This window comes from Arvicanthis niloticus, chromosome 5, assembly GCF_011762505.2.
Source record: "Arvicanthis niloticus isolate mArvNil1 chromosome 5, mArvNil1.pat.X, whole genome shotgun sequence".
Taxonomy (NCBI): domain Eukaryota; kingdom Metazoa; phylum Chordata; class Mammalia; order Rodentia; family Muridae; genus Arvicanthis; species Arvicanthis niloticus.
The window spans coordinates 95,141,128-95,161,284 of NC_047662.1; the positions used below are offsets into that span (position 1 = coordinate 95,141,128).

The following is a 20,157-nucleotide window of genomic DNA, read 5'->3' on the forward strand; positions in this document are numbered from 1 at the left end:
TTTTGAAATAACAAGTGATCTTCCCAGAATCAAACTTAGAAAAAAAAGAGTTCAAAGGTAAAAAGCCATTTTGTTGATTTTGATTTTCTTCAAAATACAATTTGGTGACCTGATAGAGCTTTAAGTGTGAAACAAAATAGGTAATAAACATCAACTTTGTCTACCATCATTTTTTGAAGCTTCAGGAAAAATAAACATGACCTTTTATCTATTTTATTTAAAAATACCATGTGTTTAGGTAAATAAAATGAGTCACCCTGATACTTGATGACTTCACACTTAGCATACAAGAGAGAAGAGAGAGCTCAGAGTCTGTAAATCATTCTTTCTTGGGACTTCCTTTCCTCTGTAGCATCCATGAACCATCTAAGTAGACATATCACACCTAGAAGGGCTAAACTAGGTTCAGAGGCATCATGTAACAGAAAGAATAGAAATAAGAATGAGGCAGAGCTGGACCACAATCTTAGAACTGGTGTGTTTACAGTGGTTTAGAGTTTATAGCCCTTCTCTGGGTTCATTGCCCTGAAAACAACAGATGCCTTATATATGTGAGGGCAGATAGTTAACAGTTGGGATGAACAGAGCCTTAACTCTAGCTCTTTTCTCTGACTTTAGTCAGATACTACTTAGAACAGGTGTATGAATGTATATAAAAAAGTTTGGGTAAACAGTTCAGGAAACAGATCCCAGGAAAATTTTATCAGAGGTGACTTTTGTTCCTAAAAAGCACTAATTGTTTATTGAAAACTTGGAAATTTCAGGGCAGTTTGAAGACTGAGGTATCACCTTAGGAATCCAGAAAATACATTTGATTTGAATATCTTAATAAATGAAGGAATACTTTCATCTTATTTTAACACATATGTATGCATACTTATGTATAGTGATTCCTTCAGTCCCTACTCCCGTGTGCTTACTCTCTGAATGACCTTTCAGTCATGGTCCTATTTAATGGTTCATTTAATTACTCCTCACATGACCTGAGAAGCACAAACACTCCATGGTTCTTCAAACACCGCTGAATGGAATGTAAAACAAAGCACATGAGCCAGAATACATTTTTGTGATAACTTTTTTCTTCTTTTTAGAAAAAAAATATGTACAAAAAATGCTAAGAAGAGCTGACATAGGTGAGAAACATTTTGATAGATACACAGAGAGAACTCCTTCTTCATAAGGAGGGACACATTATCACCATGCTAGAAAAAATGGGATGCAGTTAAAATCTAAGAAGAGTTAAAAGCCCCATAGTGAAGCCATTGCTCTGGGCCTCTACATGTAGATGCTTTGATAGCCTTTCGGTAAAATAATACTGTGCAAACTGTAAAATATTCTTTTTCATAAAAAGTCCATACAATATGATATACAAAACTGTTGAGTTGACAGGAAAGGCTGGTGCTAGCTGCTCTCTTGGATAGAAGGCTACAGTATTACCTGCCCAAGGTCAGAATTCCAGACTGACCTTGTGCTCTGTAGGATGGCAAGACCATTATCTAAGAAAGCATCACATAACCAAAGCCCACTCATCCCCAATATAGGCTTCTATGCCAATAGTTAGGCAACTAGGACTCTTCACCAGTATGCCTCTGTCACTTTAACTTGAAATTCAGTTAACTATTAACAGAACAGAAGAGAACACAATGTTCTCTTCCAATATTTTTTTTTCCACAATTGATTTTGATATTTATAATTAACCACCATGGTCCTTCCTGTAACTCAAAAGTTTAACTTCCATTAAAATTCAAAACTTCTGGAGGAGGCAGCAACTGTGGTAATAAAATGTGGTTTAAAGTGGGTCATTCACTTTATTTGTGTCTATAAAACTGAGAAAAATTTGTGTACAAATATCACAAAACAACATCAACCATTGAATAAATGTGATTCTTCAATGCATACTTGAACAAGAGGAAAATTTTGTTGGTTTTAAAAATCTGGCATAAATATATTAAAGCTGACAAAAAAAAAAAAGATCAGGGCAAGCTACATCACTTCTTCATACAAAAAATGTACAAAACATTAGCCTCTAACTAGATAAATGTAATACTTGTCTTCATAGTTTGACTTGAGTAACTGTGTGTTTTGAAGTATTGAACTGGAAGGTTGCTGAAAAAACAAAAATCAAAACCAAACAAACCCCAAACAGCTACATGTCTTCATTCATCTCAGGTGACTTCAGTCATGGAGGCTGAGTGATTCTGTAGAGCAAGGAACACATACAATCTCAGAGCTGGGATGAGAGATATCGACACACTATCATCCATTCCTGAAATGTCTTCCAGATCAAAGCTGACTGATCTCTCTCTCTCTCTCTCTCTCTCTCTCTCTCTCTCTCTCTCTCTCTCTCTCTCTCTCTTTCCCTCTTCTCATATAGTATATTTTGATTGAATTTTCCCTTTCCCCCTTCCCTTCTGTCTATCAGGAGGCCTGAAGAGGGTGTGGGGTTCCTTGGAAGTGCAGTTTTTAAGACTATGCAGCAAGTATGCAGCCACTGCACTGTATTCCCAGCTCATAAGTCCATAATCAACCTAAGATATTGTGAGTTGTTTGATTTGGGTTCTGGGAACAGAACTCTGGTCCTCTGCAAGAACAGCAAGTATTCCTGCTGAGGTGCCTCTCTAAACTCTCAGCTACATATTTTAAAAGCTGGGGATTTGATGTTTTTCAAGTTGTGCTAATTGAGTTTGATAGATTATTTCCCCAAGATGAAAAGATTCTTTTTGTAAAATTTCATGTTAATTAATTAATCAATTACTTTTACTCAGAGTTGAACCTAGGACCTCATGTTTGCCACACAAGTGCCCTGTTACTGAACCAAACCTAGTATTTTCTTAAAATTTTGATTTTGATTTTTTTATGTACCTGGGTATTTTGCCTGTATGTATGCAAGGTACACAAAATGTATGTAGTACCTAAAGAGATGAGAAGAATGTGTTGGACCCTGTGGAACTAGAGTTGTAAGTGATTATAGGCCACTATGTGGGTGCTGGGAACCAAGCCTGGATCCTCTGCAAGAAGAACAGGAAGGGTTCTTAACCAGAGAGCTATCTTTCCAGTCCTGATTTTACTTTTGTAATATACTTTCTTGTTTTTGTCAACACTTGGGTTTATATAATACTATGTGATATTAAGTAGTAATGATTAAATCAATCAGTATCTTAAGATAGTCAAGTAGGGGACTTTGACATGAGTCCTTTAATTCTGATTTGTTTTATTTTTCTATTTATAATATGAAGTTTGTATTAGTACTAATTCAGAATCAAAGGTGCATCAAAATTCCCTGGGAATATTTTTTCAATTTGTTTTCACTGTGCATTGCTTAACTAAAATCTCTTGGGAGAGGGGTCCAGGTATCTGTAGTCTTTTTAGCAACTAGTTTTTGTTCCAGTTCTTATTCTTTTTGTTCTTGGTGTCTTCTCTTGTTCTTTTTGTAGTAGTATCTGTTGTTGTTCTTGATGTTCTTGTTCTTGGTGTCTTCTCTTGTGCTTCTTGTTCCTCTTTTTGTTGTTCTTCTTAATCTTGTTCTTCTTGTTCCTCTTGCTGTTCTTGTTCTTGTCCTTGTTGTTCTTCTTGTCCTTGTTGTTCTTCTTGTTGTTGTTGTTCTTTTTCTTCTTGTTCTTATTTTTCTTCTTGTTCTTGTTCTTCTTCTTGTTCTTGTTCTTCTTCTTGTTCTTGTTCTTCTTCTTCTTCTTCTTCTTCTTCTTCTTCTTCTTCTTCTTCTTCTTCTTCTCCTCTTTCTCCTCCTCCTTCTTGTTTTCTTATATTTTTCTTATGTTTTATTATCTTTTGTCCTCATGAGCAGAAAGCATCCATCCATACAGAGAAAACCAGTTGCTTCATTTCTAACTTTTTTTTTTTGTTAGAGTGAATATGAGCATTTGATTGTGGAACATGGTCAGCTGAAAGATAGTCTTTTGGAAATCATTTAGTCACTCTATAGGTTCATACAGTGATGGCTGGAAAACTCTCTCTTCAGTTTGAATTTTCTACAGTAATTTGCTTTTTAGTTCCTTTGTACCCTGTCTCAATAAGCAGTATCAGCAGGAATCACAGAATGCAAATGTCAAACATGAAATAATATTTTAAGGAGGAGGGCTCTGTGAGGCAAAGGGAAAAGAATGTTCCAGGAGGAAGGGAGATGCCTGGCTCCTGGCCAGAGGAAGCTATTCTCCTGTGATTCTGAATGGCAGGTAGATTTCATGTGTGCAAGTATGTGTTCCAAAGGGCAGTTCTGGTTTCTAAAATCTCCATAGTTCCTCCCTAGGAACTATTCTCTCAACCACAAAGCAGCAGCTTCTATTGTATAGTCTAGTCCCAGGTATTGCATAGAAGGCTCTTACTTAGAGAGAATATGCCAGACACTGATTGGAAGAATAGTTCAGGTTGAACATCCAATTCCTGCAGCATGTTTTCATGCTCAAGTCTGAGGGAGATAAATCTTTAAAAAGAAAGTTTGTTTGAATGAAATAAGAGGTTGTTTGCTATAGTAGGACACATGGGGTTTGATGGGTCCATGTTTAATTTTGATTAAACAATCTTGGGAATGGTACTTAAGCATATCTTGTTTTCCAAAATTGGGTAATGTCAGTTGTAGGAGTACTGTGAAAGCGAGAGAAAAGAACTTTCAATGATTGCCACTTTTTGTTCTTGAACAAAGAGTAAAGGGTATTATCTTCCTATCTTTTTGAAAATGTTTTCTAGTAAAAGCAATGCTTGCCTTCCTCAATGATCTACAATTGGTTTGGACTACGCCACATGGCCAGTACTTCTGGTACTAAACACAACTAAACACAGCTGCCCTTCCGTTATTGATGGGTTCTACAGCCATGCATTTATAAATCACAGCTGAGAAGTATCTAGGTTATTGGATGTGCACAACATTGTTTCCTTTTTATTGTTTAACAACTATTTTCTTAGTGTTAGCATTGTCTTAGGCATTGCAGGTAAAATGGTGACAAAGATATATATGAATTTCAGTGTAAACTCCATACAAACATGTTGTACTATATTAGGAACTTGAGAACTTTGGGCTTTTGTATCCCATGGAAGTTTGGATCCCCCCTTTCTGCCTCCAACAACACCAAGGGAAATTGAACTGCACAAGAAATAACTTGGTTGTTAGACAACCCCATAAGTTGTTAGGCTTCCCATAGGAATATTCAAATTTCTTGAGTGTTGATTGTACATTAGAGAACAGAGTACCCTAAAGTTGCTTGGTATTAATTTGAACAACACTTAGTACTTCCTCAGGATTAAATAAGCAACCAGCAAAGGTCATGAGTTTGCCTGCTAAAGTGACTTTACTATACCTGTGCACTTAAGGTTTCCAGAGGGCTCTCTATCCTTGGGAAAGCCATCAAAGGAACTCCACGGGGATCCTCAGGTTTGGGTTTGGAAGGGGAGCCTTGAGTTCCTTTAAAGTTATGGACCACACACATTCCCTGCAGGATAAGGAGGAAGAGAGATTGAGTCAAACTCCAGCAGGCAGCCTCTGGTCATCTCAGAGTGACAGACTGCTGTCCTTGAGTATCATCATCAAGGTGACATAGTTTCTTGGAATTATAGGAAATCAAGACCAAGAGAGGTTTGAACTGTTGAGCTTACTGCAGGTACTATGAGGGAAATTCATCTGGTGGCTCAGGACACCCACGGACATCTCTTCAGCTGTCAAATGGAAGTGGGAAAAGTTACCTTATAGATTTATGACAATGTGACAAATGTAAGTCCCCTTGTAATCACACCGAACAAGAGCTGAAAGCTGCTGTGTGTCTGGCAGTGTCCTGCAGTTGTGGGCCTCATTTTGTTTAATCTAGCCAACAGTTTCCAATGTTAAAAAGTGAGAGGCTATTAGTCTCTTCATCTTGGACAGGGGAACTTTAAATTCCTCAAAATCTCAACACCATACTTTTTTTTTTTTTCGGTTACGTGCCAAACACAAGTACTCATATTGGCCGATGTTTACTGTCTGCCTAAAATGATCATAGTCAAATATGTCTTTATTGTTTACTTGGCTTAAACAAATGCTTGTCTACTTTCCTTTTCTTATTTTCTACTGGACTCATAGTTTTTAGCATCTTCTCTGCCCATTACACATTTCTCTGACTCTTTCCATAATTTCTGTTGTTAGTCTTTGTTTCTGTGTCTACTGTTGAGACTTTCCACTAATTCTTCAAACCATACAGAACATTTACATTTTTTTTAACCAGGCTCATCTCCACTTTACACTATAGCTCTGATTAAACTTTGGCTACTTATTGAAATGGTAGAGGGGACGGTGTTTGAGCCTTGGAGTTGAGGTTCATAGTGGTTATATATTTTGAAGCTCAATTTACTGGACAGTAAAATGAAGGTTAAAATATTGCTAGAGGTGCCCTAGGAACTCAAAATTGGAGATATTTGTATTATAGGGCATACAGTAATTGATCAGCCCACATTTCCATTCCTCTTTCCCTGTGCTCTTTCTCAAGGGAAACACAGATGTGCACAGCAGTGTTGGAGGGAAAGAGAGACTATGCTGGTCTTCTTGGCTCTTGGTTCTCTCTCTGCCTCTTCTCCACATCTGGTCTCTCTCTCTCTCTCTCTCTCTCTCTCTCTCTCTCTCTCTCTCTCTCCCTCTTCCTCTCCACCCCCCTCTCCCTCTGACTTTTTTTTCCTTTGTGTTCCCAGCTTGATGTGTGTCTCTGAACTATGGATATGTGTGTGCAAGTGAGTAGAGAACACTTCAATGGCAGATCTAGATTTTTTAAGTACAATCCAAATGGGATGAAAGCAAAATTGACCATAACTATGGGATAGGAAAGAAGACAGAAAAATTACTAAGAGAAAGGTCTAATCTTAAAGCAGAATTCTTATACAGCACCCCAGCAACCCACAGGCTTTCACAGATAACCTCTCAAAGACCCATGCAACCATATGGACATCTCCACTGCCATTTTTTCTTAGCAGGCAATCATGTGCTCTAGTAATATGTCAAGAATGACTTGTCTTCTAGCACATCTTTGTTCATGTACCAGTGATTTCCCTGGGATACTGCTCTATTCTCTTAATGTCATCTATAATTCTTGTTTTCTTTCAAAACTGTTTCCCGGGGAGTCTTTCTAATGAGATGCCCGCATTATGGAATCACTTTCAGCACTTGCTCTGTGTCTTCACCCAAAGAATTTACTCCTCAGCGTCTCATCTTCTTCCATTAGGAAAAGAGAGCTGGGGTCTAATGGAAAGAATGTTGAGTGATGATAGTTTCACAAAGAGTGTGCTATAGAAATGTGTGAGCATTTTCAGAAAAAGCAACTGGCCAACTGAATTGGAGACTTGGACAGTCATTTGTGTATATTTTATATTGAGAGCAGAAAGGAAAACAGAGTTAAGTAACAGTAATACATGAATGTAATGTGAGTGTATGCTAGTCTTAAAGGGTTTGGACTATAAAGGACAGAATATGATGGGTGGCAGGTCCTTTGAGATTTTAGTGACCTCTTCTCCTTAGGGAGGGTCTTATAGTTGATAGTGGCTTTATTTTATGCAGGGTATGTGAGCTTGTGGGCCTAGTGACCTACCGTCAAACTAAACAAGCAAAGAATGAAGCTGTACCTCTCTGGTGTGTTCAGACAATGGAATATTGCAGAGCAATAAAAAGAAGTAAATTATTGGGCTGGAAAGATGGCTCAGTGGTTAAGAGCATTGTCTGCTCTTTCAGAGGTCCTGAGTTCAATTCCCAGCAACCACATGGTGGCTCACAACCATCTGTATTGGGATATGATGCCCTCTTCTGGTGTCTGAGGAGGGCAATGGTGTACTCATGGACATAAAATAAATAAAATAAATAAATCTTTTTAAAAAAGAAGTAAATTATTGTTACACCTTAAAACATGAATGAGTCTCCAAATATAAATTATAATAGAAGTAAAATGTCAGATACTACATATTATGTGATTTTATGTACATTAAATCCAAATGTAGAAAAAAAAAAACAAACTAAACTTTAATAGTTGCTTGAGGTAAAGGGAGAAGAAAATTTAAGAGCGACATCAAGGTCATCAAATTGGACAGTGTGTACCATCATATTTTCACTGTTCTTTAATGGAACTGGAAAAAAAGAGTGCAGATCCTTCTTTTTCAGTTCAAGTCAGATTTTGGGATTTTCCACATGAACACATAGATGAGTCTCTGCCCATTTGAAGAACTAAACCATCATCAGAGCTGTGAAGATCTGGAGGTAGCTGTGCTTGCTAAAAGACTTCAGGGAGGTCAACGGTAGAAGCCACTTGGTTAAAATCAGATGCCAAGAGGCATGTCCAGACAAAGAGGCCTCTAAAAGGTGAGTGATTAGCTGTGGGGGTTCCTTATGTCTGAGAGGGTAGGCACATGTGTGTAGGTGCAGTTCCTGGGTCCCACACCCCCTCTTTTGCAGGAGGGAGTCTGACTCACTAGTGACCTCCATCCCCTGTGCTCTACCTAGAAACCCATAGTTTCTGACCCCCAAACACTGAGTGTAAATACTCAAACACTCACATGAGACTTACACCACATCATTAGTCTTCATGACCAAACTGAGAGCTCAAGGACAGAGCATAGTCATCTTTCTTGGGGACAGAATTCTCCTTGACTCTTTCAAGAAACATGGCTAATCATATTTTTCAAAGTAAAGGTACTCTAGTTCTCTTCTTGTAGAGAGGCATACATATTCTTTGGAGAATTGCTGCTTAGAAGGCCAGGACATGGGGATCAACGACTCAGACTGGAATCTGGGAAATTCAGTGAGCTGTGACTCTACACAGAGGACATAAAATGGAAGAAGTGGAAGGAAAAAGGCTGACTTACCAAAAACAGGGCCACTGCGGTGCCCAGGATGAAGCCGGCAATCACGTCTGAACAGTGGTTCCGGTACTCTGAGACTCGGTTGAGGCCTGTCAGGAAGGCTGTACAGAGGGTACCCAAGCACAGCACTGGCTTGGCCAGCCGACTGCTCTTTGTCCTGATTGTGCTTGTGATGTACATCTGCAGTGGGAGAGAGACCTGTGAGTCCCCAGCAGTCCTCATACTGGAGCATCCACAAGAGTGCACACATATCCCAGGTCAGAAACAGGGACTTTGAGAAAGGAAACCTTAGCAAGAACAACTCGTTGGACAACTTCATGAAGCTAGTTAGACAGGAATCAGTGCAGTGATGACAACGATCATGAGGCCGTTAGTGACTTTTGCATCGTCATGAGTTTATGAACAGAAACTATATTGTCAGAAGGAATAACTGAAGAATAATGGCTGGATTCAGAACTTAGTTTTTAAGAAAATAAGCAGAGAATTGTGTGGTGATATTACAAAAACTCATATAAAGTTCTTAGATACCAGGTAAAGCTTCTGTTTGAATGGGTTTGTGGCAGAAGATACCAGGTAGGGCAGAGAGTTCACATTTTACTTTTTACTGTGTCTGCACTCTTTGGGGTCATGATATAAAATTGTTCACCAACTGGCTGACCAACCTAATCTGAATGGTCCAATCACAACTATGGGCCACTACTCTGCTGGAAGTTGACTTTCATGTCTGGGACAACTGTGGTCTGCTACATTTGTCTGCTATCCATTTGTCTACTTCAAAGTGTTTTAAAACACTAAAACTCTCTGTGTAGCACAATATGTAAAAGGGTGAAGGATCTGAACAAAATAAAAGCTATTGCACTCGCTGACACTAGAAATGTGGGATGTTGTTATCAAATGTATCCACAATGTGCTCAGTTAAGAAAATGTGCTTCTAACCAATTGCAACACTTTAGTAATTACTATAAAATACCACTAGAGGGCAATAGTGACCCACCATTTCCCTTATTCTTTTTGGATGGACTTCTTTGTAGCCCAATCTGGCCTTCAATCTTTCTGTTTCAACCTCTTATGTGGGTTCTGAGACTACAGACTTATTATTTTTAATCAAATATGGTGAGTTCAGTAACAATAATCCTCTCAAAGGCTGATATATTATAACCTATAGACTATTTGATGTCCTGAATATGAATACATTCATACGGATGCATCTGTCAATATTTCATTGGGAAATTAATTTCTAGGAAGGTGCTTCAACTCTAGCACGAATCCTAGTGGGATACAGGCACCTCTTTATCCTGTGAAACAAGTGCTGCAAAAACTCTGGTAGATCAAAGTCACATAGATTGTAGAATACTGTGATCCTCTGAAAGTGTGGGAATTGTTACTTAAAATGCTGAATGCAAATACGTGTGTTCAATCTGATGTTTTGTTCTTCTATATTGTTTTCTAGGCATGCTTTTTTTTTTATGAATCGTTAACCATTAACCATTAAGAAGACAGACCATTAGTTGATATTCTTCACAATATTAAATAGTACCTAGGAAGTAACTGCCGAATAATGTTTTCATTAGAGCTTTTTTTTTTTTTTTTTTTTTAATTTGGCACATAATAATTGCAGATATTTATGAGGGATGTATAGTGTTTCAGCACCTCTATGCATCTTGCAATGAAACCCTGGAAATTAGCATATCAATCAGTCTCGAGTAATTCTGCAAGCATAATTTAGCACATAACAGAAAATGTTTATTCAGTTGGAATGCTGTATCTGAGTTTATCTAACTGAGTGTGAGGCCTGCTTTGAGCAGGACGATGTCTGAGTCCTTGGATGAGGCCTGTGTGTCGAGCAGTGTGCCCCCACTACACACAATTCTTCCTGCTGCTGCCGATGTTCAGGTTTCACCTGATGATGACATGCTGGTTTAAGTTACCAATTTATATAATTTATATAATGGCATTATCAAAATCAATTTCACACAGGATTGACTTGAGTCTGATAAAAATACAAAATGGGAGGGAGGCAAAAGCATGTGGCTTTATACAAATTATGCTCTAGAAAGTTTAGGAACAAATCAATATTCTAAAAACCAGAAAACACACTAAATGCCTCTGAGGATTCTTGGCCTATGGTCCCTCTTTGTTTTGTAAAGAAAAAAAAAAAATGAAGTCTAACCAGGAGACAGAATGTGTTCCCCACAACAGTGCTTGTGTATAGGAGAAGGGGATGCTGCCCCCTGCAGATGGGGCTGGAGAGTAAGGTGAGAGTACCCAAAATATCTGGGTAGTTTGAACTGAGCCTTAGCTCTGTCTTCCTTAGGGGTCCTTCTGACCAGTGGCTACTTGCACCAGTGAAATGCACATGGGGAATGCTCCACTGAGTGACCTTGTGGTGTTGGCTTGCATATTTTCAAGCTCATAGTTGTGCTTCTGAGTTCTGGGTTCAAAAGAAGCATAGATCAGAGACAGACGAAATAAACCATTTCCAACATGGATGCTCCTTAAAATGTAGAAAAACAAGAAGACACTATTGCTCTTCCTTGGATGAGAGTAAAACAAACAAACAAACAAACAAGGCATTATGACCTATCAGAGCAATCAAAGGCAGTATGATCTAGGGAGAAGTTTGGGGTCTTAGGTTCTTCTGGAAACATCCAACTTTTAACAAAGCAATAATGCATGTTGCAAGAATCACAAGAGACATAGGCTTAATCCTGACCTGCACACCGTGAGGTTAACTATGCATCCAAGTCCATACTTGAAACCCTACAGTTAGGTACAAGCAAGGTATGCTGTTTTGAAACCAACAAAAAGTGTGGCTGAATGGTCTGAGAGTCCCAGACAAAGTGCCAGGAGCTCAGCTGCAGCTCTTATTGCACATTTTTAGGTATTCATGAGGCCTTAGTTCCCCCACCTGTAAACCTGGAGGGTATAAATGGACAACTGTCAAATGTCTTTTCAAACTAAGTCCCCTGGAAGGTTAAGATGAGGAATGGATCAGGGTGGGACTCATTTTATCAACAGTGCGATATGAGGTGAGAGAAACATGTTTTATCTGACTTCCCTTACCATGTGACAGGGATGAGAGAATTGTGGTGGAAAAGGTGAGAGACACAGCCCAGCAAAACCTTGGCTTGGGGAGACAGCACGACTCACACACTCACCGTGGCATATAAGGCGGAGTAAATGCTCAGAGCAGCATGTTTGGAGGGAAAGGACCTCCGAGCCTTTTCTATCACTTCCAGGTCCCCAGTGCAGATGTTGCCGTTGTTGATGAACTGGTGGTGTGCCCGGCAGTCTGTACTGGTATAATTTGGCTGGCACACTGTCAGGAAGTATGGTGTTAGGTGACCAGTGACCACTTGCCCGGCGTTTACAAAAATGTCAGTAGCAAAAAGTCCAAATGCAAATACCCCTATAAGGAGATTTGAAAGAAGTCAGAGTGGTGACATGCAAATTGCCAGTTGGTTTTGCCCCAAAGAAGAACAGACTGGGGGAGTCCATGATGAAACCTTCAAGAGGATTTTAAGAGTGAAACTGCCCCTTTACCTTTATCCTTCTAGAGAATGAAGCCTGTCTCCTGAATGACCATCTCTGCTCTATCTTGGCAGGCCATCTACTGTGAGCATTTTATTGCTTTGTCTGAGTACATTAGCAGCAACATAGTCTCAATGGAGGAAGCTGAAAGTTTGGAGTCTCACTGACTTGGGCTCCAGCCTTGGTGGCCAACTCACAGACTGAGAAGCATAACTTCTTTGAACCTCAATGCCCTTGGTTAGAATTAGAGATGGGGTAGTTTGGGAAGATGGCATGAGATATGTACAAAATACACAGCATGAGTCTGGGTTTGTTTTGTTTCTGAAACAGGATCTCATGTAGCCCAGGGTGGTCTCAAACTCTGTATGTAGCCCAGGATGATCTTACAACTTCTGACTTTCCTGCTATCACCTTCTAAGTACTGGCATTCCTGGAGTATGTCACTGTAGCTGTTTTATGCAGTGGTAGGAATGGAACCTGGGCTTTTGGGCATGCTAGACAGGCACCCTACAAACTGAGCTACATCCCTAGCCTCATTGTATCTTAAGTGATTCCTCTTTCTATAAAAAATGCATTCATCCTGTTTTTATGTAGAAATGCAAATAAGCTGTTATCTATAACACCATGGTAGGTGAGAATGAATAAGGATTTCACAGAGTTCCTCCCCAAAGAGAGAAACAAAAGATTATTCCAAAAATGTCACTGCATTGTTTTATTCGATGAAGGGAATAGTAAAGGAGGAAATAGAAAAGAGATTCAAGTCAACTGTTATCCATAGTATCAGTCCCTTAATGCTGCGACACAAAGCTGCCATAAACACTATGGCTTGAAACAATGCAAATCGGTGTCCTCACCAAGTGATGGAAGTTGGAAGAACAAAGTAGGTTTTAAGCAAGCAAAACTCCAAGGGTTATCTGGGCCGTCTTTCTGTGAACTCTGGAAACTTCTAGGGTAGAATTTGTTCCTTCTTCTTTCCAGCACTCACCTTATTTCACTGCTTCATTGGCCCTGACTTTCTCATTTGTCTCATAAAATCACTTGTGATTGCATTCAATCCACTTGAACAAACCAAAATAACCCCTGATCTTGAGATCATTAGTGTAAGTATATCTTCAGAACTCTCTTTCACAAATAGTAGCCAGTCCATTGTTTCCAGGGTCATCTTTTGGGGTTCACGTGCAAGCATGTGTTTTTGTGTGTGTGGGTGTATGTGCATCTGTATGTAGGTGTACATTTTTGTGAGTGTGTATATGTATGTATGCGCATGTGTGTAAATGTGTGTGCATGAATATGTGCATTGCATGTATGCGTGTATGTGAGTGCATACACAAGTGTGCATACATGTATATGCATGTGTATATGTGTGCATGTATATATGTGTGCATGTGTGTGTTCTGACTGTTATTTAACTGGGAAACCTGTGTATTCCACCTCTAGATTTTTAATCTCTGGTAAATTCCACAGCTTTAGCCTCAATAAGCTTGGCCATGGATAAACAGGATTTATTTTTTAGTTGAAAACATTTTTTTAGCTGGTATATAAAAACATAAAAATTATACATACTTGTGGGGTACCATGTGATATTTTGATACATTCAGTATATGTTGTAGAATATTTAAATCATTTGTATCATGACTGAAGTTATCAAAGCATCGTTTATATGTATTTCCTCAAACACTGGCGAAAATAATCAAACTCCATTTCCCTAGAATTCTAAAAGCTATAGTGCATTGTCAATATTGATAGTTACTGGATGGTGAGAGGGCACCATGGTTTAGAGCACTTGTGGCTCTTGCAGAGGGTTAGGTTCAATTTTCAGTATCTACATAACTATCTGGAACTCTAGTTTCAGGGGATCTGATGCCTTCTTCTGGTCCCCAGAGTACTGCATACATGTGGTACACTAACTTACATACAGGCAAAACACACTAAAAACCTGAGTAAATCCTTAAAGCATTGATACTTATCCTATCACCATAGCTACCTTTATCTTTCGTACTCATTAGACAACCTCTCTCCATCCCTTCAGCTTTGCTGAAGTCCATGTTTTTGTATTCCATACATGAGTAAGATTATAGAATTCTTAGTCTTTCTATGACTCTTTCTGGTTTCATTCTGATATGTATTGATTGCTATAATTTTCCTTTCCCTGGCTTTGCAAGAACGTACTTTATCACAATGAGAACTGGCATCTTTATTAGCTGCAGGCGACTCACACTTAGGAGCTGTGACCCCGGAGAGCAGGTATCCATTGATCATGCCTGGCAGGACTTACCCCCAGGCTCTAGAAGTCTGAGTGGTTGGATTTTTTTTTTTTTTTTTAACGTCTTCAAGTGAGGTTTTTAAAGACCAGTCTGTGGCTTGTTCAAGGGGTAATAAGTCTGTCTAGACAATCTTTTCCAGGAAATGAGGGTTATTTATGACGTGAAAATAGAAAAGAGACAGCATTTTCCTCCGGCATTTTCTTCATCAGGCATGCCGTCGATGAGAACAATGGTAGGTTTTGGGAGAAGGAGGGTTCCTAGGCATGCAGCATCAGTGTGGGAAGAGCCAGCTTTATGCCCACAGTGATTCTGGGATGGCGGGCTCTGCAGACACTGTCCTGCTATAGTGTTTTGCTGTGCTTCTCCATCTTTCCTCTGCTTACATCTGCTTTTCCTGCTGGCTTAACAGCATCAACTCTCCTCACATATCATCCTGGTGTGTTTGAGCCAGATCTGAAGGGCACTGCCCACTGGAGGGATCCCACCCTCCTCTGGCACATTCCATGCCAACAAAGGGTTGTAGAACCTCTAGAGTAGTGACCTATAGTTAATGTTAGAGCACACTGTGTTTTTGTAAAAGACCCTAGCTATTTCTTTGTTCATCAACCTTGAACTCCTTGAGAATATTTTTTATAATTCTCAGAAACTAAAATGAATAGTTTTATTCTTAGAGTTTGGTGAAATACACTGAATAGCCTCTTCTATCAAAAGGTATGATAATAAGGAGATGTTTCTAAAACATCTATGCAGTGTAACTTGATGCCTGAAGTTATTTGAGGTAGATCATAACTTTGGTAATTTAGGTACATTTTCTTAAACTTTCTAATTAGCACATATACACTTTATATAATAATCGGCTCAGTACAACAGCTTCCTAATGTAGATAATGTATTTTGAGTGAATTCACCCTCATTGCCCTCTTGATGCACTCCTCTTCCCATATATTCCCCTTCTCTCATCCACTCATCTCTCTTCTACTTTTATGGCTTCTTTGTGTGTGATCCCTTGACTTTATCATTAAAGCTGTTTACAAAGCATAGACGATTTCTTTACAGGAGAATAGACACCTACTAGTAACTACATACCACTGAAGAAGATGTCTTTCCCTTTCCCACCAACCAATCAACCATTATCTTCTTACAAATCTTCAGTGGTGGTAGGTGTTGTGTCTTATAAAAAGGTAAGAGGGGAAGAGAGATGTTTGATGTAGGTGAGGTATGGTGTGGGGGAAGGGGGTGCCTGCCTCTTCAGCCAGTACTGAGATATCCCTTCCTCCCTGAGGTACCAGTCACACAGATGGTGTAGTATAAAATAGAGTTTATTCAGGGCATGGGGAGGGGAGTTGAGAGGGTAGTAGAGACAGAGAAAGTCAGAGAGAGAGAAAGAGAGAAGAAGATGATAAAGAAGAAGAAGAAGGAGAAGGAGAAGGAGAAGGAGAAGGAGAAGGAGAAGGAGAAGGAGAAGGAGAAGGAGAAGGAGAAGGAGAAGGAGAAGGAGAAGGAGAAGGAGAAGGAGAAGGAGAGGAGGAGGAGGAGGAGGAAGAGGAGGAGAGAGAAGAGAGGAGAAGAGAGGAAAAGAGAGGAGAAGAGAAGAGAGGAGTAGAGGAGGAGGAGGCTGGCCATGAGCACATGTAGAGAGAGGGGGAGGGGAATAGGGAGAAAGCAAGAGCAAGTGGGCAAGAGGGGGCAAACAGCTCCTTTTATAGTGAGTCAGGCACATCTGGCTGTTGCCAGGCAACTATGGGGCGGAGCCTAGACAAAATGCCAACAGTGGGGGCTCATGAGCCCACTTCTCCTTCATAAAGGATATTGATAGGCCCCATATTGTGTAGGTTAGCACATCAACCATAAATTCAAGAGTGCAGCAGCCATGCCAGGCCCATAAGTCAGCATTCTTTCCCACTCTCTCTACCTTAGCTTCCCTCCAGCTCTTACATTCTTTCTGTCCTTTCTGTGACATTCTCAGAGCCTTGGAGGGATGGTATAGATGTTCCATTTCTGGCTGAGCATTCAACAATTTTTTTTTCAGGAATGTACAAATGTCTTTATTCAAAAATACAAAATAAATTATCTGTAGGCATGGACAATGACAGCAGTAAACCATTATGTATTGTCAAAGTTAACCAGTAACTGATGGTTACAGTGATCAGCCAGCCTTCTCTTCAGTCATTTTCTTCAGGTGACTTCTCTGAAGTTATAGGTGAGGAACCTGTCTTGAGCTTCCTGTCACAGTTCACTGATAGGGAAAAGCACTATTCTAGGTTAGAACATGCCATCTCCCATACCCCCTCCCATTTCACCCATTGCACCCTTTCCAGGGTCCTTCTCTTTAGGAATTTCTGTCACTACAGCTTGCTAACTTAAGCATCTTTGCAGCTACCACTGACTACTAAAGAATATTCTCTGACCAAAGACAACAGCATCACCAATATAAATAATAAACACAGTGATTTAGAAGATAATTTGGCTGACACATCATGTTCATTTAGCAAAAAGCAATAGCAGTAGTTTTCCCATGGTGGCCTATGACCTCCTCAGCCATAGTATTATTCTGAATTTCTTCTTATGCAGCAGGCCTCAATCCAATCAGAAAGTGGTTGGCTATCCCGGAACAGGTATGTCACTATTGCATCTTGCCTAGCCAGATGGTGGTATTCCATGATGGGTCTACAGTTGACTTAGACTACTGACTGATGATATTCTTCTCTGAAAAATCACATTTAAAATTACTTTGTGCACAACAGTGGGAGTGGGATTCAGTGTGATGTGTCCATCCATGCACATAGCATGCACTGTACAAACTGAAGGAAACTTTACCACCTCTAATACCTCTCCCAAATTCTAAATAAACATAGATCTATTGTCACCATTCTTTAGTGTTTATGAGGGGGAGGGAGAAGAAAGGAGGGAGGGGAAACAAGAAGGAAGGGAGTGGGAGAGGGTAAGGGAGAGGGAAGAGAGAGAGAGAATTTGTCTAGTTTTACTTAACATAATGATCTCTTGATCTATCTATTTTCTCAAAAAAAGACAGTATTTCTATCTTCTTTGTGGCCACATAAGACTGCACTGCCCAGCCCTCCCCCCTCCCCCACCTGTTTGACATAGCCCTTTCACTCTCTTTGGCTGTATACCTACAACTGGAATAGCTGGGTCAGACAGGAAAACTGATTTGCATTTTTTGGGTTACTTCTATGTTCTTCACAGTGGCTGCACTAATTAACATTCTCACCAACAGAGCAGAGTTCTTTTTTTTTCTCCACATCCAAAACAGAAATTTCTTTTATTATTTTGTTTTAAGTGGAGTGAGATGACCTATCAAATGTTTTTGATTTGAATGTCTTTGATGTTAGTGATTCAGAGCACGTGTTTACTTTTTTTTTTTTTTTTCCTGTTACATTTCCTCTTTTGAGAAGTATCTATTCAGGTCATTTGCCTGTCATTTTGTTCGCTTGTTTTGATCCATGTGGATAGGTGAGGCTGGCCTAGATTCCTGATGTTCCTGCCTCTACCTCCTAGTGCTGGGATTACAAGTGTGCATCACCACACCTGGCTTGTTTGTTCCTTAAAAATATATTATTTTAAAATGTTCTTTATCTCTTTATGTATCCTGGATATCAACTACTGTATATATGGTTGGTAACTATTTTCTCCCATTATGTAGGCAGTGTGCTTACTCTGGTGAGAAGGTATTAACATTTAAAACATTAAAATGTTTTAAGCTTTTCATACAGGTTTGCATTGCACATTGAAGATTCCATCTCCTCGCTTCCCTCTGGACTTTTTCTTTCTTCTTGCTAGTCCACATTGTTGTTTAGATAGTTTCACTTCTTTTCTCCTGCAAAAGCCTTTCTTTTCTTTTTTTTAAATTGGATATTGTATTTATTTATATTTCAGATGTCATCCCCTTTCCCCATTTTCTCCCCCCCAAAAACCCCCATCCCATTCCCCCTCCTCCTTTTTGCTTTTATACCATTTTAATTACATGTAAGTATTAAAGTCAGTCCTAGGTTGAGGAACTAGCAATAAAATACATGCAAAAGCCTTTAAGCTTGATGTAACTCTTTCTTCCAAGTTTTGCTTCTGTTATTTGTGCTGCTAGAGGCATAGATTGCTGCCATGCTCCTCTTCCAACCCAGGGTTTCCAGTCTTGTATTTAGGTACTTTGTTCATTTGGATTGATCTTTCTGCAAGCTGAGAGATACACACAGTCTTCTGATGTGGATACATCATTTCTTCAGTGTTGTCTGAAGAAGAGGCTGTCCATTTTCCCGTGTGTCTTGGTGCCTTTGTCAAGAGTTGGATTTAGTTTACAGTACCTCTTCAATGTGTCTTAAAACTAGAACATCTCCAGCTTTGTTCACTTTACTCGTGGCTGCTTGTCTGTTTGCAGTCTTGTGTGCTTTCATATAAAAATTTGGATTTTCTCTTACTTCTATGAAGTACATCATTAGTATTATAATGGGGATTAATTACATCAGATCTCTGTATCTCTTTGGGTAGCACAGACACCTTAACAGTAACCATTTAATTCACAAACATGGGGAGTCTCCCTTTTCTGTAAGTCTTCTACAGCTTATTTCATTAGTGATTTAGAATTTCTACCAACAAGTATTTTTTTTTTCTTGTTAAACTAATCAACTGGGCAAGGGAAAAGAAAAAAGGGCACCTGACAAACGAGGGAATCATCACCATCCTGGTTTGCAAATGATCTGATGAGAAAATGCTCATGTCTCCAGCAAAACACAATTAGAACAGAAAGGTGAGTTACCGCTTTGAGGTACAAGGTCAGCACACAAAAACTAAGCCATTTTCTACACACCAATAACAAGTTTTAACAATTTTGACAGGAAAGCATGACAGCAATCCCATCACAAGAATTATTTAAAATACTTGGGAATAAGTAGAAATAGTAGCAGTAAGAATCATGGTAATCACTCTGTGGCACACTTAGGTTCTGATTGCTGTGTGTGCTCAGACAAAAATGTGTGTGTGTGTGCAGAAAGTGTGTGAGTATGGTGAGAGCAATGCTGCCATGTTTTGCCTGTGTGTGACATTAGCTAGAGTGGACAAGGCTTTGTGGAGGAAAAACCTAAGAGAACCTAAGCCATTGATGTTTCTACCACCTCACTATTGGGAGGAGCAGGAGCAGAGGTGGGCTGTTCCTCCCTGCTGTCAACTTCAGCCATCTGAATGTGATAGGGACTATGGGAACTGCATGGTGGCTGCCTTCAGTCCTGATACCAGAGTCTCACGGAGCTGGCTCCACCACTGCTTTCAGAGGGCAAGCATCATGATTCTGAGTCCTCAAGGTAGTGGCCTTGTATGATAATACCTATCATTCACAATGTGGCTACCAAGCACGCTTAGGTCACAGTCACCTTGCTGGGCCAAGCTGCATTGGTAAAGCTTTTTCTAACCTAGCATACGAAATATCTATGAAATCACAGAGATTGGAACATGTTGGGTAATCTCAAACAGCAGCTCACTCTTCAAGATGGTTCCTACCTACAGCATCCTGTGGAGTCACTGGGAGATGGTGTGAGTTC

The 20,157-nt window shown here is 39.6% G+C and overlaps 1 protein-coding gene across 4 annotated transcripts in view; it reads right to left on the reverse strand.

The window, feature by feature from the left end:
- Positions 1-1,057: 1,057 nt before the first annotated feature.
- Plppr1 (phospholipid phosphatase related 1) overlaps positions 1,058-20,157 on the reverse strand; it is a 247,265-nt gene continuing 228,165 nt past the window's right edge. For all 4 annotated transcript variants that reach the window (XM_034502782.2, XM_076934990.1, XM_076934991.1 and 1 more), the window contains 4 exons: positions 11,976-12,226; positions 8,821-8,997; positions 5,310-5,441; positions 1,058-2,198 (listed from right to left, as the gene is read on the reverse strand). In XM_034502782.2, coding sequence (XP_034358673.1) covers positions 2,166-2,198; positions 5,310-5,441; positions 8,821-8,997; positions 11,976-12,226 — 593 coding nt within the window. In that variant the 3' untranslated portion in view covers positions 1,058-2,165. The remainder of the gene's footprint in view (positions 2,199-5,309; positions 5,442-8,820; positions 8,998-11,975; positions 12,227-20,157) is intronic.